Source organism: Macaca nemestrina, chromosome 2 (genome assembly GCF_043159975.1).
Source record: "Macaca nemestrina isolate mMacNem1 chromosome 2, mMacNem.hap1, whole genome shotgun sequence".
Taxonomy (NCBI): domain Eukaryota; kingdom Metazoa; phylum Chordata; class Mammalia; order Primates; family Cercopithecidae; genus Macaca; species Macaca nemestrina.
In genome coordinates this window covers 48,662,271-48,679,010 of record NC_092126.1, presented here as the reverse complement: position 1 = coordinate 48,679,010, position 16,740 = coordinate 48,662,271, and the positions used below count along the sequence as shown (strand labels likewise).

Sequence of the window (16,740 nt, the reverse complement as noted above, 5' to 3'; positions counted from 1 at the left end):
TTTTACTACTCTTGCTAAGAACTCACCATTAACAAGTGCTTATTAAGTGCCAGGTGTTGTAAGTACATGTATTAACACAATTATTTCTCATAATAAGTAGAGTGTTTAGCAGATGAAATGTTAGAATGACTGTTTTTATTTTGTTAAGTAAGATACATGAGAAATCTAGTATACTTTATTAACCCACCCTATATATAATATCTATATATATCACTAGAATTTGTAAATTTGAGAGTTTAGTTTTTACTTCAAAAATCTAAGACCTCTCTGTAGCAATCTGTATATACAACACAACTGTATAGCTGTGTTATAGATACTCAATATCTAAGTTAACTATCTATACATTGTAGGTAATTTTCCAAAGCATATGAATGAGGTTTTGATCATTTGGCAAGGAAAAGCAGTTGTGATACCCTAGAGATACGAAATAGTGTATGATTTGTAACTCTTGAAACCTAGTTTAATTCAGTACTATTTTCTTGAATTTGCATTGCTTTCTCTTAATTTGATTGAAATGCTATAGTGTGTAATGCACATATGCTTTTTAATAATATTTAGATGTTATTATTATATGGCCCAACGTGTGTTTATTTTATTTCACTTTTGTGCATGTAATAGGGTGCAGCTGGTCTTCACAAGATAGAGGTATTTAATAATATTTAGATATTTTCATTTTATGACTATAATTTAGATATTAATTATTCTCTTGGTGAACTATTTAATGAATTTACACCATGTATTTGGCATATATCCCCCTTAATATTAAACATTTTAAACCTTATAAAAGAAGAAAAAATTCCCTCATAAGGAACTTACCTGCCATCTGGGTCCTTGCCCCTTAAAGAGTAAAACTCAAGCCATGTCTCCATGGAATTCTGTTAGTCAAAGGTTTAGGTTTATGGAGTACCTATGGTTCTTGCTTCTGTATCTAGACATGCGGTTTCTATAAGCTATTCACATATGCCAGGAATGTTGCAAGATTTAGTAGATTCGACTGAAGGGTAGAGAAAGAGATGTGACACATCTTGGGCATGTGGCTTTCTAGCTTCTCATCGGCTCTCTTTTTTCCTCTCCTCTTCCTATCTCTATTTGCTCTCTTGCTCTAAATTTTACTCCTTAAATTGTATAATAATATGAATCGTTCCTCGGCTGCCATCCTTCCTTTTCATTCACAAAAACATCGAGATATACAGCAGATGGATTTTGGTTTCCCAAATTTGTTGGTTTAAACCTTTTCAGGAGGCAGCTGGGGTTATAAATTACAAGTTCTTTTTAAATTAAGTATTTGATAGTTATTCATATTGAATTATTTCCAAAATTAATGTATATAGATTCTAATTCATGTTATTATTTCCAATATTGTAGGTATTCAAAACAAAACAATATATGTGTTTCTGATTAATAGTTTAGTCGGAATTTGGAAGAATAAACCAAAATTTATTATTTTGCATGATGTGTATTTATTTTTATTTATTTTTTGAGACGGAGTCTAGCTCTGTTGCTCAGGCTGGAGTGCACTGGCACGATCTTGGCTCACTGCAACCTCCGCTTCTCGAGTTCAAGCGATTCTCCTGTGTCAGCTTCCTGAGTAGCTGGGATTATAGGTGTGCGCCACCATGCCTGGCTAACTTTTTTTGGTATTTTTAGTAGAGATGGGATTTCACCATGTTGGTCAGGATGGTCTCAACCTCCTGACCCTGTGATCCGCCCACCTTGGCTTCCCAAAGTGTTGGGATTACAGGCATGAGCCACCGTGCCTGGCCCGATGTGTGTTTATTTTATTTCACTTTTGTGCATGTAATAGAAAGGGCCCAGCTGGTCTTCACAAGATAGAGGTATTGTGAAATAGGGTTTTTTTTTTTTTTTTTCTTATAAAGAATAGTTGTTCCATAAATTTGCTTTCTAAAATAAAGTTTAGTGTTGCCAGGACTAGCTTACTGTAATCACAAGTCATTTTTTAAAGTCATGGAAAACTGGAAACATACTTAAGTAATTTGAGACTTAATTACAGGAAAATTGTGCCTATTTACAAACGTCTCAGTTCATTTTCATTCATTTTTTAAAAATTCAACAAATATTAATTGAATATCTTAATGCATTGGGGCTGTTTGCCAAGTGACAATAAAAATATTTGTTTTCATTTAGTATAGGTTCCAAAATACTTTAATTAAACTTAAATATAATTAAATAACTAAAGTAGTTTCCCTCTGTTGGATGTAAGCAAGGCATTTTTAAAAGTCATTTTTATGTATTCATTAGCATTTTCAATTACTTTTTCCTTCTTTGTTACTCTTTTTAAGAAATATGGTTGAAAATTAGCAATATACTTATTTAAGCAAAGATGTTGGGAAAGAAGATCCTTATTTTATTTTTATTAACTGCAGGTTTGTTAAATGAGCTTTATTGTGTTATATGTCATGCTAAGCCCAAAATACATAGTTCTGTGGTAATTTAAAAATAAATAATTATATAGGTTTCTCTCTCTCTCTCACTCTCTCTCTGTCTTCAGAAAGATCATTGCTCCTCTTGTAACTCGTCATGGAAAGCTGTGGTCCAATTTCTGGGGAGCATTGAGTCCTGATGGATACTATGCACGATCTGAAGATTATGTGGATATTGTTCAAGGAAATAGAGTGTAAGTTACTTGATTTAATATTTTAATGTGAAATATCATAATCTAAAGATGTAGTCTTATTAGTATTACTTGAAATTTTTTTTTTATTCATCTCTTTTCTTTATAGTTAATGGGAATTTGGGAACCCAAGACCACTTGGAATCCTGAAATACCAGTATAAAACTAATATTTTAAAAAATTGTTTTAAAGTCCCAAATCTTCAAAGGAACAAGCTCATTGCTGTGGGGAATACTAAGAGATGATATATGGTTACCATACTCACAGTATGGTTGATAGAAGAGTAATACTCTTTATTTAAAAGTTTGGAAAGGGGATTTAGTTTACTGACTTTTTAATGGTTATAATTAAGGGTTGTTTTGATAGGTTTTAAAATTTATAATTAAGCCAACAGTAACACTAACAGCCAGAACACTCCAGTATTCCTGATTGCATGATGTTTTTGTGTGTGAAATAGCTATTATTCTGCTTTAAATATGTTTTTTCACAAATATTAGATTTTTACTTCTAGAGATTGAAAAGAATATATTTACTGAAAAGCGTGTGCATGATTTATATTTATTTCAGAGACAATGGTTGATTACTAAAAATAATCACAATTGAAATAGTTTTGCTAAGGTAATATTGGGGAAGAATGTCGTTCTTCTTTTCATACATATGATGGACCAGAGTGACTAAGATATTACATGCTTTGCCTTAGTTCTCAAACATGTCAGCCTGATTACAAAGGGGCAGTACACTCTTAGGACTAAAAGGATGTGCCCTTAAATTTAGAAGAAAAAAAAGGTACACGTTTCTGTTCAAATAGTTGAGTGGTAAAAAGATGTGTTGCTTGTTGAAATAGTAACTGGTGTGGAAAGCTTCAATCTGAATGATGTAAATACAATAAAGGTTTTTGTTAGCTGCAATTAAAATGCATGGTAGAGGAGAAAATGCTATTAAGATTGTGTTCTGTTGTTTCTATGCAGTTGTATTGACTCTGGGTGAGTTGTATAGACAGTATACCCGATTGTATCTTGGGCACATCAGAAATGAGGGTTTGTGAAGGAAGAATGGAAAATTCGTTTCAAATTGCTTTAGGCATTGGTGATTTTCTGTCCAACCTCCTATCATTGTTGTCTAAAGTATAAGGAAAAAAATATGACAGAGGCTTTTGAACTGGAATACACTTCATGTCCAAAAGCTACACGAAGGAGCAACTTTGTGTGTGTGTGTGTGTGTGTGTGTGTAAGCTGAAGCACTGAATAATTCCCCAGAGATTAATTTCTGAATTTAGCTGATACATTCTATACAGTAATTCCTCCTTATCTGTGGTTTTGCTTTCCATGGTTTCAAGTCAACTGTGGATTGAAAATACGAAGATATGTTGAGATAGAGAAATTGTAAACATTCATGTAACTTTTATTACAGCATATTGTTATTGTTCTATTGTCTTACTGTACTTTATTTATAAATTAAACTTTATTATAAGTCTGTATGTGTAGGAAAAAACATAGTAGTATATTTGTAGGGTTTGGTACTATGTGCTTTCAAGTATCCACTAGGGTCATGGAATGTATCACCCTCACATAAGGCGGGGACTGCTGTAACTCCTTAAGGCATTTTTCTTTGAGGCTGGTCTAGTAAGATACAATATCATATTTCTTTTAATATCTAACTACATTTCTTGGTCAAGATCTTGCCTTCATGTTCTCTAAAAGCAAGGCACACAGTCTTAGAGGCAAAACTTGTTTTGCAGTTTTTATGAAATGAGTCATTTTCAGAGTGAGAATATAGATGTGGGAAAGGATGAATTATAAAAGAACCTTCCAACATTCATGTGCTACCAGCTGTATTTCTTCATGTTTTCCTTTTTCTATAAAATATTTAACATGGCTTAATGAATGGTAAGAGAATATAGTTTTGGAGAATTTTAGGCTGTATTCAGTGGTATGCTGGTCAATGTGTAACAACTGGCTTCTGGAGGTGGAGGATTCCCTGGTTTAAACAGCTTGCCCATTTGTTTGGAGTAAATACTTCTACCATGGCTGATTTTAAGTTTCCAATGTGAAATTACTGAACATGGACTTGGCAGTAAAAGTTAACTTTGGGGAGCCAGTATGAGCTGTGTCTAGTGTACCACTGGTTGTGTGTTACGATTCATCCTATCAAATTCTTTAATTTTAAATAGAAACACCTTCTATATAACAGATTATAGTAGTCTAATTGTAACAACTGATTGAGATATGATAGCTATAATAAAAACGCCAAACAAACACCAACCCAAAATTGAAATGTATTCAAAGGGGGGGTGGTTTATCTCCTGAATCTCATTAAATATACTATAAAAAATGTAATCATATATATAGGGCAAATATCATTGAATACATTTGTATATTGATTCAATAATGTGTGTATACAAAATCTAAACACAAAGCATTTATTTTAAAAAGGTAAAAATGAAACTTAAAATTGTTTCTATTTGTGGTATTTAAGAATGTCTTCTCTTTACTTTCAGAGGAGTATGGAATGTACCATACATGGCTAATGTGTACTTAATTAAAGGAAAGACACTCCGATTAGAGATGAATGAAAGGAATTATTTTGTTCGTGATAAACTGGATCCTGATATGGCTCTTTGCCGAAATGCTAGAGAAATGGTAAGATATGCAATGATGGCTTGCTTGAATGTTCTTGTAAGATGGCTTGCTTTACCAGTTCGTGTGTCACTGTGTTTTGATGCCCTTTGTCTTGCTAATTTGTAAGTACTAGCCAATTTTTTTGGTTCTGTATTAAAAATTGGGGAGCAATTTTGGAGATAATTTAACATTTACTTGTAGAAATGGCATGAAAAATGTTAGTTTTTGTGCTCACGCTAATTCATAGGCAACAGAATTGGATTTCAAAAATAAAGTTGTGTTTGTTACAAATCGGCTTTGCTCTTTTAAGAATACATCTTTATTTTAATTTGAAATTCTATAGTGAACACTTGACCTAATTAAAATTAATTAGATAAGCTTTGATGAAACAAGATTTCCAGATTTAAGGATGTTTTTGTTCTAAAATTAATGTCTACATTTTCTCTAACCAGGTGAAATTTTAAAATTATTATTAACTTCACATTCTTAAAAAGCAGGATTATTATCACCAAACTAGTAGAAAAGTTGAGATACGTAGTATATTTACTCTAAATAAAATACTAATGATACCTTGCTGCACTACAAATAAACTTAAAATGACTAGAAAATTCAAAATGTATAGATATGGTTTAGAATATATTGATATGATTTTTGGTTTTGGAAATGATAGGGCTATTTTATTTCTGATTTCCAAATTTATATAAGCAATTGTGATTTGATGAAAAATCAGAAAAGTTGGCAAGTATTTTTTTTCTTAGTTTAACAAAGCATGTGTTGTTTGAATATGTTTGTTTTCTCTACAAACCTATGTGCATTATTATGTGATTGTATTTTGTGCTCATGTTTGGCTAATTTGACTCAACAGCGCATCATGGAATGGCCTCTCTCACTCATTTTTTCCATTGTCTTATGTGTCTAATGAAAATTCTGCTAAGGAATGAGCTTAGACTTATGTTTGACCCCCCAACACCTCCCAAAAAGAAAAGAAAGGGCTGAAAGAGCTGGAGATGTTTCTTTGTGTGCGCTATAAGCTTTGCTTGTTCTGCATGTTGTCTATGAAGGACATTTCAGAATGTTAGCTTTTGATCAACAGCTGCTATTATTTTTATTTACCAAAGGATACCTGAGAGAGCCGGGTGTACAGGTCAACTTACCCAATGCTTCTCTTCATTTTAGACTTTACAAAGGGAAAAAGACTCCCCTACTCCGGAAACATTCCAAATGCTCAGCCCCCCAAAGGTGTTATTTTTACTTATTTTGTTTATTTTTGTTTATTTAATATTTGATATAGTATATTGCCTAGTAGTAAAGTTTCTTTAAGGGCCTTATTTGCATTTAGCTTGGTAAAATGTTGATATTCATCAGTCATCTGTTTATGTGTGTGTGTGTTTTGCGTGTCTTGGGCATGGGTCTTGTGCGATAGTCAACTCTTGGCTCTTTGAGCTGATTTATATTTTATGGTTGACAGGTGAGAAAGTTAAACCTAAGTCCCTTTCATTCTTTCTTTAGGTTTTTATTTCTTTTTAAAGGGAGAGAAGGGGATAGAAGTAAGTATAAAATAGAATTTGATTACAGTAAGGTTTAGGTGCACCTCATTGAGTTATTAATCACTAACTCTTTTACCATTAAAACAGGTCCAAAAAGAAACAACATTACCTCGTGGTGTTTTCCACATTTGTCTGGTTTGGGGCAAGAATATGAGACTGGTTTTCTTTATCTGCCTTTATAATGCATAACTCCTTTGCGCGTTAGCCTTTAAACATCAGAAAAAGAAAGGAATGAAACAGACTGGTGAAATATGACTGGCAGTGAATTCTTGTTTAAAAATGTGATGCTTTCTTTGAAAGAGAAAGAAACCAAAAGAGGTATAATTCATTGCGCTGTGTCTCAAAAATATTTCTGCTTTCAAACAGGAATTTTTTTCCCTGATGTCTGCATCTAGGATCAATGAGAAAGGGACAAAAACAGTCCATTCTTTTTTTCAGTTGAGTGTCAGTGCTATCTACTAGTTTTGTGTGGTGTCTGAATTCATAATCAAAATTTGAGTTTTTTATTTAAAACCAGGCACTTTTTATATGAATACTAAAAATGCATGTTCATAAATGAAATACAAAAATTGAAATTAATATCTTCTATATATTTTTCATATGATTAAATTTACTTTTTTACCTACCTCTGACATTAATGCTGTTATTTTCTGGCATATAGGGTGTGTTTATGTACATTTCTAATAGACATGAATTTGGAAGGCTGTTATCCACTGCTAATTACAATACTTCTCATTATAACAATGACCTCTGGCAGATTTTTGAAAATCCTGTGGTATGTATTTCATATTCAACTTTATTATTTTTCTGTAACTCTAAGTGGTTATAAATCAGTTGTTTAATAATATGAAATGTGGTTAAAGGCTTTAAAAAAATGACATAATGTGAAATGCACATCAAAACCGCAATGAGATGCTGTCTCACACCAGTCAGAGTGCCTATTATTAAAAAGTCAGAAACAGATGTGGGTGAGGCTACACGGAGAAAAGGGAATGCTTGTACATTGTTGGTCACTATGTAAATTAGCAATTTGGAAAGCAGTTTGAAGATTTCTCAAAAGATCTTAAAACAGAGCTACCATTTGACCCAGCAATTCCATTACTGGGTATATAGCCAAAAGAAAATAAGTCATTTGACCAAAAAGACACATGCATCTGTATCTGTTCATTGCAGCACTATTCACACAGTAGCAAAGACATGGACTCAAACTAGGTGTTCGTTAATGATGGATTGGATAAATAAAATGTGGTGCATACACACCATAGAATACTATACAGCCATAAAAAAGAACAATATTATGTCATTTTCAGCAACATGGATAGAGCTGGAGGCTATTACCCTAAGTGAATTAATGGAACAGAAAACCAGATACTGCATGTTCTCACTTATGAGTGGGAGCCAAACATTGGGTACTTGTGAACATAAATATAGGGACAGTAGATGATGGGGATCACTAGAGGAGTGAGGGAGGAGGGAGGGGGACAAGGGTTGAAAAATCAACTAATGGGTACTATACTCACTACCTTGGTGATGGGATCAGTCATACCCTAAACCTTAGCATCATGCGATATGCACTTGTAACAAACTTGCACATATACTGCCTGAATCCAAAAGCTGAAATTATTTTTAAAAAGTAAATAAAAAGAAAAAAATTAAAACGACATAATTAATTGTATTTCATGATCTATACAGTAGATCTAAACTTGACCAATAACTTTCTTTTTTATTAGGACAGTTACTAGGTTTGGGGAAGGAAATTATCAATTTGTTGTCTTCCAATATTCTAGTATTTTTGTTTTGTGTATTCAAAAGCAGCATCCAGTTTTAATCATAATTTTAGAAGCATGTCTACAAATAGCTCACATATTATAATAGTTTGATTTTTTAGAAGAAAATTCAAGAATTTTGTTTAGGAAAATACATTTTTTAAATTATTTTTTGGCAATTTTGTGAATGTACATCAAAGATAGCCAGAGAGAATTGCAGAGAACGCTGATTCAGCATATGAAGAGAGTCTTAACTTGAAGAAACGGTTTCTTTTTAACATCTGTTTTCTTCTTTCTTTCTTTTTTTTTTTTTTAAACAGAGTTGAATCTGCAGTAATTAGCTCCTTTTGTGTTTTACAGGGACATCTTTTTGTTAGGCAAGTGGCACACTTATTCAGGGGAAAATACTCTCTTCAACAATCAGACATGTAACACAGCTGTAATGATTTTCCCCTTGCCAATAGTAAAAGTTTTAAATTGCAGACTAAATCCACCTGAGGAGAGTTGTCCTTTGTTTTGTAGGAATAGTTAAGATACGGGGATAGTAAGTGTAGTAATCTCTGAATATTCTGAATAGGAATATAACATCTTTTGACATTTTGTTATTTTAAAAGTACTTTTGTACCATTTTAGCCACATACCTTCCTCTTTCACAGAAGTAAAGTTGAAAAGAGGTGTTTTCTAGTCGTGAGGGTAGAATTCCATATTTCACTTCACCATTGAATCTCTTGGTGTTCTTAAGGGATAGAATTATTTGATTTCTTGGATGTCATTAGGTTCCTGGTAGGATGTCCTGAATTATATCCTGAATTGTAGATATTTGTGCAAGGATTCAAGTCTTTGGAAAGTAAGCAATGAAAACATCAGAACTGAGTAGGAACAACTTTTCTTTCCATGGCTTTCTTTGTTCTCTGTTAAATCAACCTGTTTAATATGCCTCGTGAGGGATATCCCGTAGCAACATGCATATTGATTATCCCATTATCAGAATATCTAAGAAATTAATAAAGTCACAGTTTACTCAATGATTTAAAAGGTGATCTAAAATGAAATGTTAATACTAATGCCCTAAAATAAAATCTTGGGGGATTTTTTTTACTTGAAGAAAAATCAGTATTGATGCACAGGTAAAAATGCTATAGGTAAAAATTCTTAAATCTTATGGATGATTATTCAGTTTCTTCCCATATTTTAGAATCAGAAAGCTAATTAATATTAGAGGGAATAATGAGATAATATAGAAATCTGATCCATATATACCATATAAACATGAAATTTATTAAAATTTTGAAGATTACCTTTGTTTCCTCCACATGAAAAATGTTTGAGTTCCATATAAACAGATATACAAAACTAACGACATAAATTATGATATAAATATTCAGACCCTAAAATGGAGCCTCAAAAGATGTATTTAAGGCAAATATCTTTTGAAACATCTTTTGATTGGAATTATTTTGAATCTGTGTCTCACTTCCTCCCTGCTGGCTCTTTGTATTTGTACTTTGTAAAGAGAAAATTAACAATTTCTAGAAATATTCTAAATTTAAGAGATCTTTTTGGATACTTGTATCACTCCATATATTAATATGTTCACGTTTTAGTAAATACCCATATTTGCATAAAGAACTTGACCCAATAAAATAATTATTTAGCTTCTGTTGAAAAAAGTTTAGATATCTTTATGTGTGGATTTTATGCCAGAAATTGGTCAAAAAGAATCAAATTCATGAATTAGAATAAAGAGGAACTGTTTTTCAGTAATGAGCCCTAACCCTTATTTTAGTAACTGAAAGAAGTGAAAGTGCTAGTAAACTCATGTTTATTCCTTGATAAATATTAATGACTGAAGTGAAGGCAGAAATTTTTAAAATTCACTAAAAAAATCAAAAAAAGAATAATGTACTATAGACATATAAGACAGACCCTAGTTAATTAATTCACTAATTCATTTTTACAAATATTTTTGGTAGAATTTTGCCTCTTGTCTTTTACCTTTAAGCATGCATTTGTTTACCTACTCTGTGTATATATTAAAATACTGATGGTCCCCAACTTATGGTGACTTGATTTAGGAATTTTCAACTTTATGATGGATTTATCAGGGTATTGTGTGTTTTTAACCTCCCACGAGTTTATTGGGACATAACGTCATCGTGAGTCAAGGAGCATCTGTAAAATGTGTAAATCTATTCACCATAAGATTACTTAAAAAATCCTGAGGTACAATATTTCATAAATAAAAATTTTGTATTTCATAGAATGACATAAGCATATTCAGAACCAGGCAAAGATTAAACCATATACTGTGGCTTCTGAAAATTACTATTTTGTCCACTATACATAATCATTTATAAGTTGAATAATTTCTAAAATGCATAAGCTTTATACTTTTCAGTATTTATACAGATATTTGTTTTAATATGTACTTCTTTTTATAGGACTGGAAGGAAAAGTATATAAACCGTGATTATTCAAAGATTTTCACTGAAAATATAGTTGAACAGGTTTGTATTAATGATTACAAAGTATAGAAAATTTTGCTGTTATTTTCCAGAAGAAATATTATTAATATAATACTACTTTCACAGAAGATGTGAAAGTGGAGAAATTTTAAAAGCATGCCTTTTTAAAAAGCATGCTCCTAAGTGTCATAGCTTTCTGACACCACTAGATACAGGAACTGTTGACAGATCTCTGATGTAGAACTCTTACAGTGAAAGCTTATCTTTGGAAGAGACTTGGCTCTCTTTCTGAAAGAGTCTTTTCTCAGAGACATCTTCAAAACATGAATTCTCTTTTAGCTTATTGTTCAAAACTACTGTTAATACCTAATTTTTGAGAATGTAAGATGTCATCAATTCTGAAGTGCACCATTATTTATGTACCATGAGAAAAAAAATACTGTCAATAAACCATGAAGGAAAACTATGTTTCCTAGTCATATAGGATTTTTTATTTTATACTTATTAAAATAACTATTTTAGACTACGAAGACACCGAAGTTATTATGTCTTCTAACAATGATGCATATTTTATAGCCCTGTCCAGATGTCTTTTGGTTCCCCATATTTTCTGAAAAAGCCTGTGATGAATTAGTAGAAGAAATGGAACATTACGGCAAATGGTCTGGGGGAAAACATCATGTAAGTCATAATTTCACACTAAGAACTAAAATGTGTGTGTGGGTTAAGTAGATACTCAGATAATTCTGAGGGGTTATACACTTTTTCTCATATGTCTTCGAGTTCTAGACCTAGAAAAATTGGCTAGCCAAGGCTGATTTCAGTCTACTTCTCCCACCAACCAGTTATTTAACACTTAAGTAATTTCATCAGTCTGGGTGGGTTTCTCATTTATGCATTTGATTACACTGGATGTTTGCTAAGGGTCGGTGTCCTCAGGCCAGAGTTAATGTTAGGTAACACATGTCTTAGAGTGATACCACTGTTTTCCAAGGCCACTTTTTATTCTTGCATTTTCACAGTGAGCTGTGGTGAAAACTCTAAGGCAAACTTTATCTGTCAAAACTGTGTTTTTGTGTGTAAAGATAGGAAGGAGGGATCTGAGTGCCTTAGGTGTAATTCAGTTTTGCATTTGCATTCAATGTCAAAGACTTGGCAGGAAATACCCCTGCCAGTGGTTAGATGTGTTTCTTTTCCTCTGAGAACCACATGCCATTTTAGTAGAATACTCTGGAATATTACTGCCTCTGCACGATTATGTCCCCCAGCTAATGAGCTGATAAGGGAGAGGGAAGCTTAAAGTATAAGGAAAAACTTAAAGTTGGTAGGTGGTGAAATAATGAAAAGCAATCGTTCAAAGACTTTTGAGTGTTACAAATATAGAAGTGAGGAAGGGCGGGGAAAGCTTGTTTTCAGTATTTGGTAATACAGAAAGCAGATATGCCATCAGTATGCTCATCTAGCAGCTAAGACTGCCTAAAGGGTCAGTGTAAAAAAAGACTCATTTTTAAGAGGGGATATGAGGGCTTAGGAAGTCAATTTTATTTACTGTATAGTTAAACTTTACATATACATATAAAAAGTAGGAAAGGAGTCTACTGACCTTATTTACTTTGTTTCATCATTGTATCATTGACAAAGATGTTACCTAAGTTATTTTGATAATTTTACAGTTAAAGCAGATGATATGCCACATTGGAACTACTGTTATTTTTCTTGTCTATTATGATCTGTGGTTGAAAAAAAACTATAATATAAATGGGAATTGCACGTGGACAACACCTATGATGTCATTAATGTTGTTTCTAGGATAGCCGTATATCTGGTGGTTATGAAAATGTCCCAACTGATGATATCCACATGAAGCAAGTTGATCTGGAGAATGTATGGCTTCATTTTATCCGGGAGTTCATTGCACCAGTTACACTGAAGGTCTTTGCAGGCTACTATACGAAGGTAGTTATCCTCCCACCCCTCCAGCCTCTTTCTTACCAACTTTTACACAGGTGTTCTTTTTAATGTTTTTATTAATAAGCAAATCCACTGGCTTACTTTGCTTTTTCAGGGATTTGCACTACTGAATTTTGTAGTAAAATACTCCCCTGAAAGACAGCGTTCTCTTCGTCCTCATCATGATGCTTCTACATTTACCATAAACATTGCGCTTAATAATGTGGGAGAAGACTTTCAGGTAATTATGACTTTTGTGTTTTTAGATTTTTCAAAAGAAATACGTCATTATGAAAAGGACTTTGCCTTAGGCCTTACTTTCTTTTTTAAATTTTGCTCAAATGACATAATTTGAATTTTGCCACTGGTTAAATATAATCTGATATATTCCTTCATTTTAACTTTTTTAGGGAGGTGGTTGCAAATTTCTAAGGTACAATTGCTCTATTGAATCACCACGAAAAGGCTGGAGCTTCATGCATCCTGGGAGACTCACACATTTGCATGAAGGACTTCCTGTTAAAAATGGAACAAGATACATTGCAGTGTCATTTATAGATCCCTAAGTTATTTACTTTTCATTGAATTGAAATTTCTTTGGACGAATGACTGGCATGAACACGTCTTTGAAGTTGTGTCTGAGAATATGAGAGGAATATTTAAATAGCGTCAACAGAACAACTTCACTTTGGGCCAAACATTTGAAAAACTTTTTATAAAAATTGTTTGATATTTCTTAATGTCTGCTCTGAGCCTTAAAACACAGGTTGAAGAAGAAAAGAAAGAAAAAACTTAAATATTTATTTCTATGCTTTGTTGCCTCTGAGAATAATGACAATTTATGAATTTGTGTTTCAAGTTGATAAAATATTTAGGTACAAATGACAAGACTAATATTTTCTTATTTAAAAACATGGGAAGATTTTTATTTATCAAAATATAGAGGAAATATAGACAAAATGGGTATAAATGAATTACCAAGTTTTAAAACCTTGAAAATCAGATTCTAACTGGATTTGTATGCAACTAAGTACTTTTTTGAACACCTATGCAGGTCTTATTTACAGTAGTTACTAAGGGAACACACAAAAAATTACACAACGTTTTCCTCAAGAAAATTAGTACAGGGGCCGGTCGCGGTGGCTCAAGCCTGTAATCCTAGCACTTTGGGAGGCCTAGGTGGGCGGATCACGAAGTCAGGAGATAGAGACCACCCTGGCTAACATGGTGAAACCCTGTCTCTACTAATACAAAAAAAAGAAATTAGCCGGGCGTGGTGGCGGGCCCCTGTAGTCCTAGCTACTCCGGAGGCTGAGGCAGGAGAATGGCGTGAACCTGGGAAGCGGAGTTTGCAGTGAGCCAAGATCGCGCCACTGCACTCCAGCCTGGGCGACAGAGTGAGACTCCGTCTTAAAAAAAAAAAAAAAAAAGAAAATTAGTACAAAACACAACCGAGGAGCGTATATAGTTGAAAACATTTTTGTTTTGATTGTAAGGCAGATTATTTTACCTTTGTATTAAAAATCAAACCCTATGTTTCTTCAGATGAATCTTCCAAAGTGGATTATATTAAGCAGGTATTAGATTTAGGAAAACCTTTCCATTAAAGTATTATCAAGTGTCAAGATCAGCAAGTGCCCTTAAGTCAAAACAGGTTTTTTTTTTTTCTTTGTTTCCTTTTTTAGAAAGTTCTAGAAAATAGTGAGGAAAAAGAAAAATTTCATTGAGATGAGTAGTGCATTTAATTATTTTTTTAAAAACACTTTTTAAGTACTTGAATTTTATATCAGGAAAACAAAGTTGTTGAGCCTTGCTGCTTCCCTTTTGCCCTTTGTCGTCTCCTTATTCTTTTTTGGGGGGAAAGGTTATTTGCTTTTTTATCTTCCTGACATAATTTCCATTTTATTCTTCTGAGTGTCTATATTAACCTCCCTTTATCCCACTTATAAAAAAATTCTCCAACAAAAATATTTGTTGACTTGATGTTTTATCATTTCTCTAAGTAAGGTTGAAATATCCCTATTGTAGCTACTGTTTTTAATGTAAAGGTTAAACTTGAAAAGTTCTTAATCATGGTGCCAAAATTCATTTTCTAACACTGTGTGTTAGAAAATTATAAAAAATAAAATAATTTTAGAAAGTTTTGTTATCTTTATTATTGGTGTTTATCTTCAGAAGTGAATACATGATGAAATTGTGTGAAAGAATGAAACCTATGATTTTTCATTTTGCTTAGTAGATTTAATGATATGTGAAACTATTGAATTATAAATGAAATTATAAAATCTTCAATTTTAGGATGACTACGGATTTGATATAACTTGTTTTACAAGTGAGAAAATAGAAGCCAAACGTTATTCAATATAGGTTTATTTGTTTATTAATATTTTCCGAGTCTCTATTATGGTCCAGGCACTGTTCCAGGCACCAAGGATATGTTGATGAACAAGACATTATAGTCACTGGGAGATGGACTTTAAAAGATAAGAAAGTTGGGTTCTACCCCGTTCTCTTCTTTGGCGACACTTAATACCCAAAGAAAATTTCTACTATCCATCAACTAGGATGAGGAGACATTTTAGTAATGATTTGTGAATTATGTTACTATACATCAGGAATGGTTTTCAAAATATGTAACACCTGGTATGACGTAGAAGCCAACTCATCAGAACAGACTCTGGTTATAAAAGCAGATCAGTTCCTACCAGTGCAAGCCAGCTTAATATCTCTTGTTGTACAATTCAAAGACATCTCCCAGATACTAGTTCTTTTCCATTTTGGTATCCATGGGTGGTTTCCTAGCGTAACTATTTCAGTCTCATGCCATGTTTTCAGAAATGGGATCCAGGTAGGCTATTGAGCACACTTTTTTTGTCTTTTCTCTTATCCTACATTCCATGAAATAATATGAAATGTAGCTTTAAAAACATGATTCATAATTAGTGAGGGAAAATTAGAAAAATTCCCATAAGTAAATTAAAAAATTTGAAAAATGGAAAGCAAGTAGAATCGGAAGGATAGAGAAAAATACAGTTTGAAACACACAGAGCAGAAGACACAGAAAGTATATCTATTGTTTGATTCATTCATTTTATGCAATATGATAAAGACTTTTAAAAGAAAAGAATACACACACATACCCATATATATAAATAATTATCCCCTGAATAATGTGGGTGTTGAGGCACTGATCCCGTGCAGTCAAAAATCCACATGTACCTTTTGACTGCCTCAAAACTTATCAACTAATAACCTACTGTTGACTGGAAGCCTTATTGATAACAAACAGCTGATTAACGTTTATTTTATATGTTATGTGCATTATACACTGTATTGTTACAATAAGCTAGAGAACAAGTTATTTAAAAAATTATAAGGAAGATAAAATACATGTACTATTCATTAAGTGGAAGTGGATCATCAGAAAGGTCTTCATCCTTGTTGTCTTTGGGCTGAGTAGGCTGAGAAGGAAGGGGAAGAGGAAGGTTGTCTCGGGTGGCAGAGACAGAAAAAACCCGCATATACATGAGCCTGCATAGTTCAAACACATGTAGTCAAAGGGCTTATTGTGTATCTCCAACAATCAGATATCTCTGACAGATGAACCTGATAAAGTCACACTGTTTAGAGTATGATACCATTTATGTTAAAAAAAAAAAAACAACAAAACAAAACTATGTATGTGTGCATAAACCTACAGCAAATTTCCGAGAGAGGAACAACTCTGGAGAGTGGTATGAGGTCATGGAGGAGTAAATGGGA

The 16,740-nt window shown here is 32.8% G+C and overlaps 1 protein-coding gene across 4 annotated transcripts in view; it reads left to right on the top strand.

Moving 5' to 3' along the window:
- The window catches only part of LOC105470016 (procollagen-lysine,2-oxoglutarate 5-dioxygenase 2), a 91,525-nt gene extending 77,112 nt beyond the window's left edge, over positions 1–14,413 (top strand). For 3 of the 4 annotated variants that reach the window (XM_011721710.2, XM_011721713.2, XM_011721712.3), the window contains exons 12-20: positions 2,510–2,635; positions 5,130–5,271; positions 6,427–6,489; positions 7,459–7,572; positions 11,005–11,070; positions 11,605–11,709; positions 12,838–12,984; positions 13,094–13,219; positions 13,389–14,413. In XM_011721710.2, the coding sequence (XP_011720012.2) occupies positions 2,510–2,635; positions 5,130–5,271; positions 6,427–6,489; positions 7,459–7,572; positions 11,005–11,070; positions 11,605–11,709; positions 12,838–12,984; positions 13,094–13,219; positions 13,389–13,544 (1,045 nt within the window). In that variant the 3' untranslated portion in view covers positions 13,545–14,413. The remainder of the gene's footprint in view (positions 1–2,509; positions 2,636–5,129; positions 5,272–6,426; positions 6,490–7,458; positions 7,573–11,004; positions 11,071–11,604; positions 11,710–12,837; positions 12,985–13,093; positions 13,220–13,388) is intronic. The other variant, XM_011721711.2, reaches the window with a different exon arrangement.
- The last annotated feature ends 2,327 nt before the right edge of the window (positions 14,414–16,740 follow it).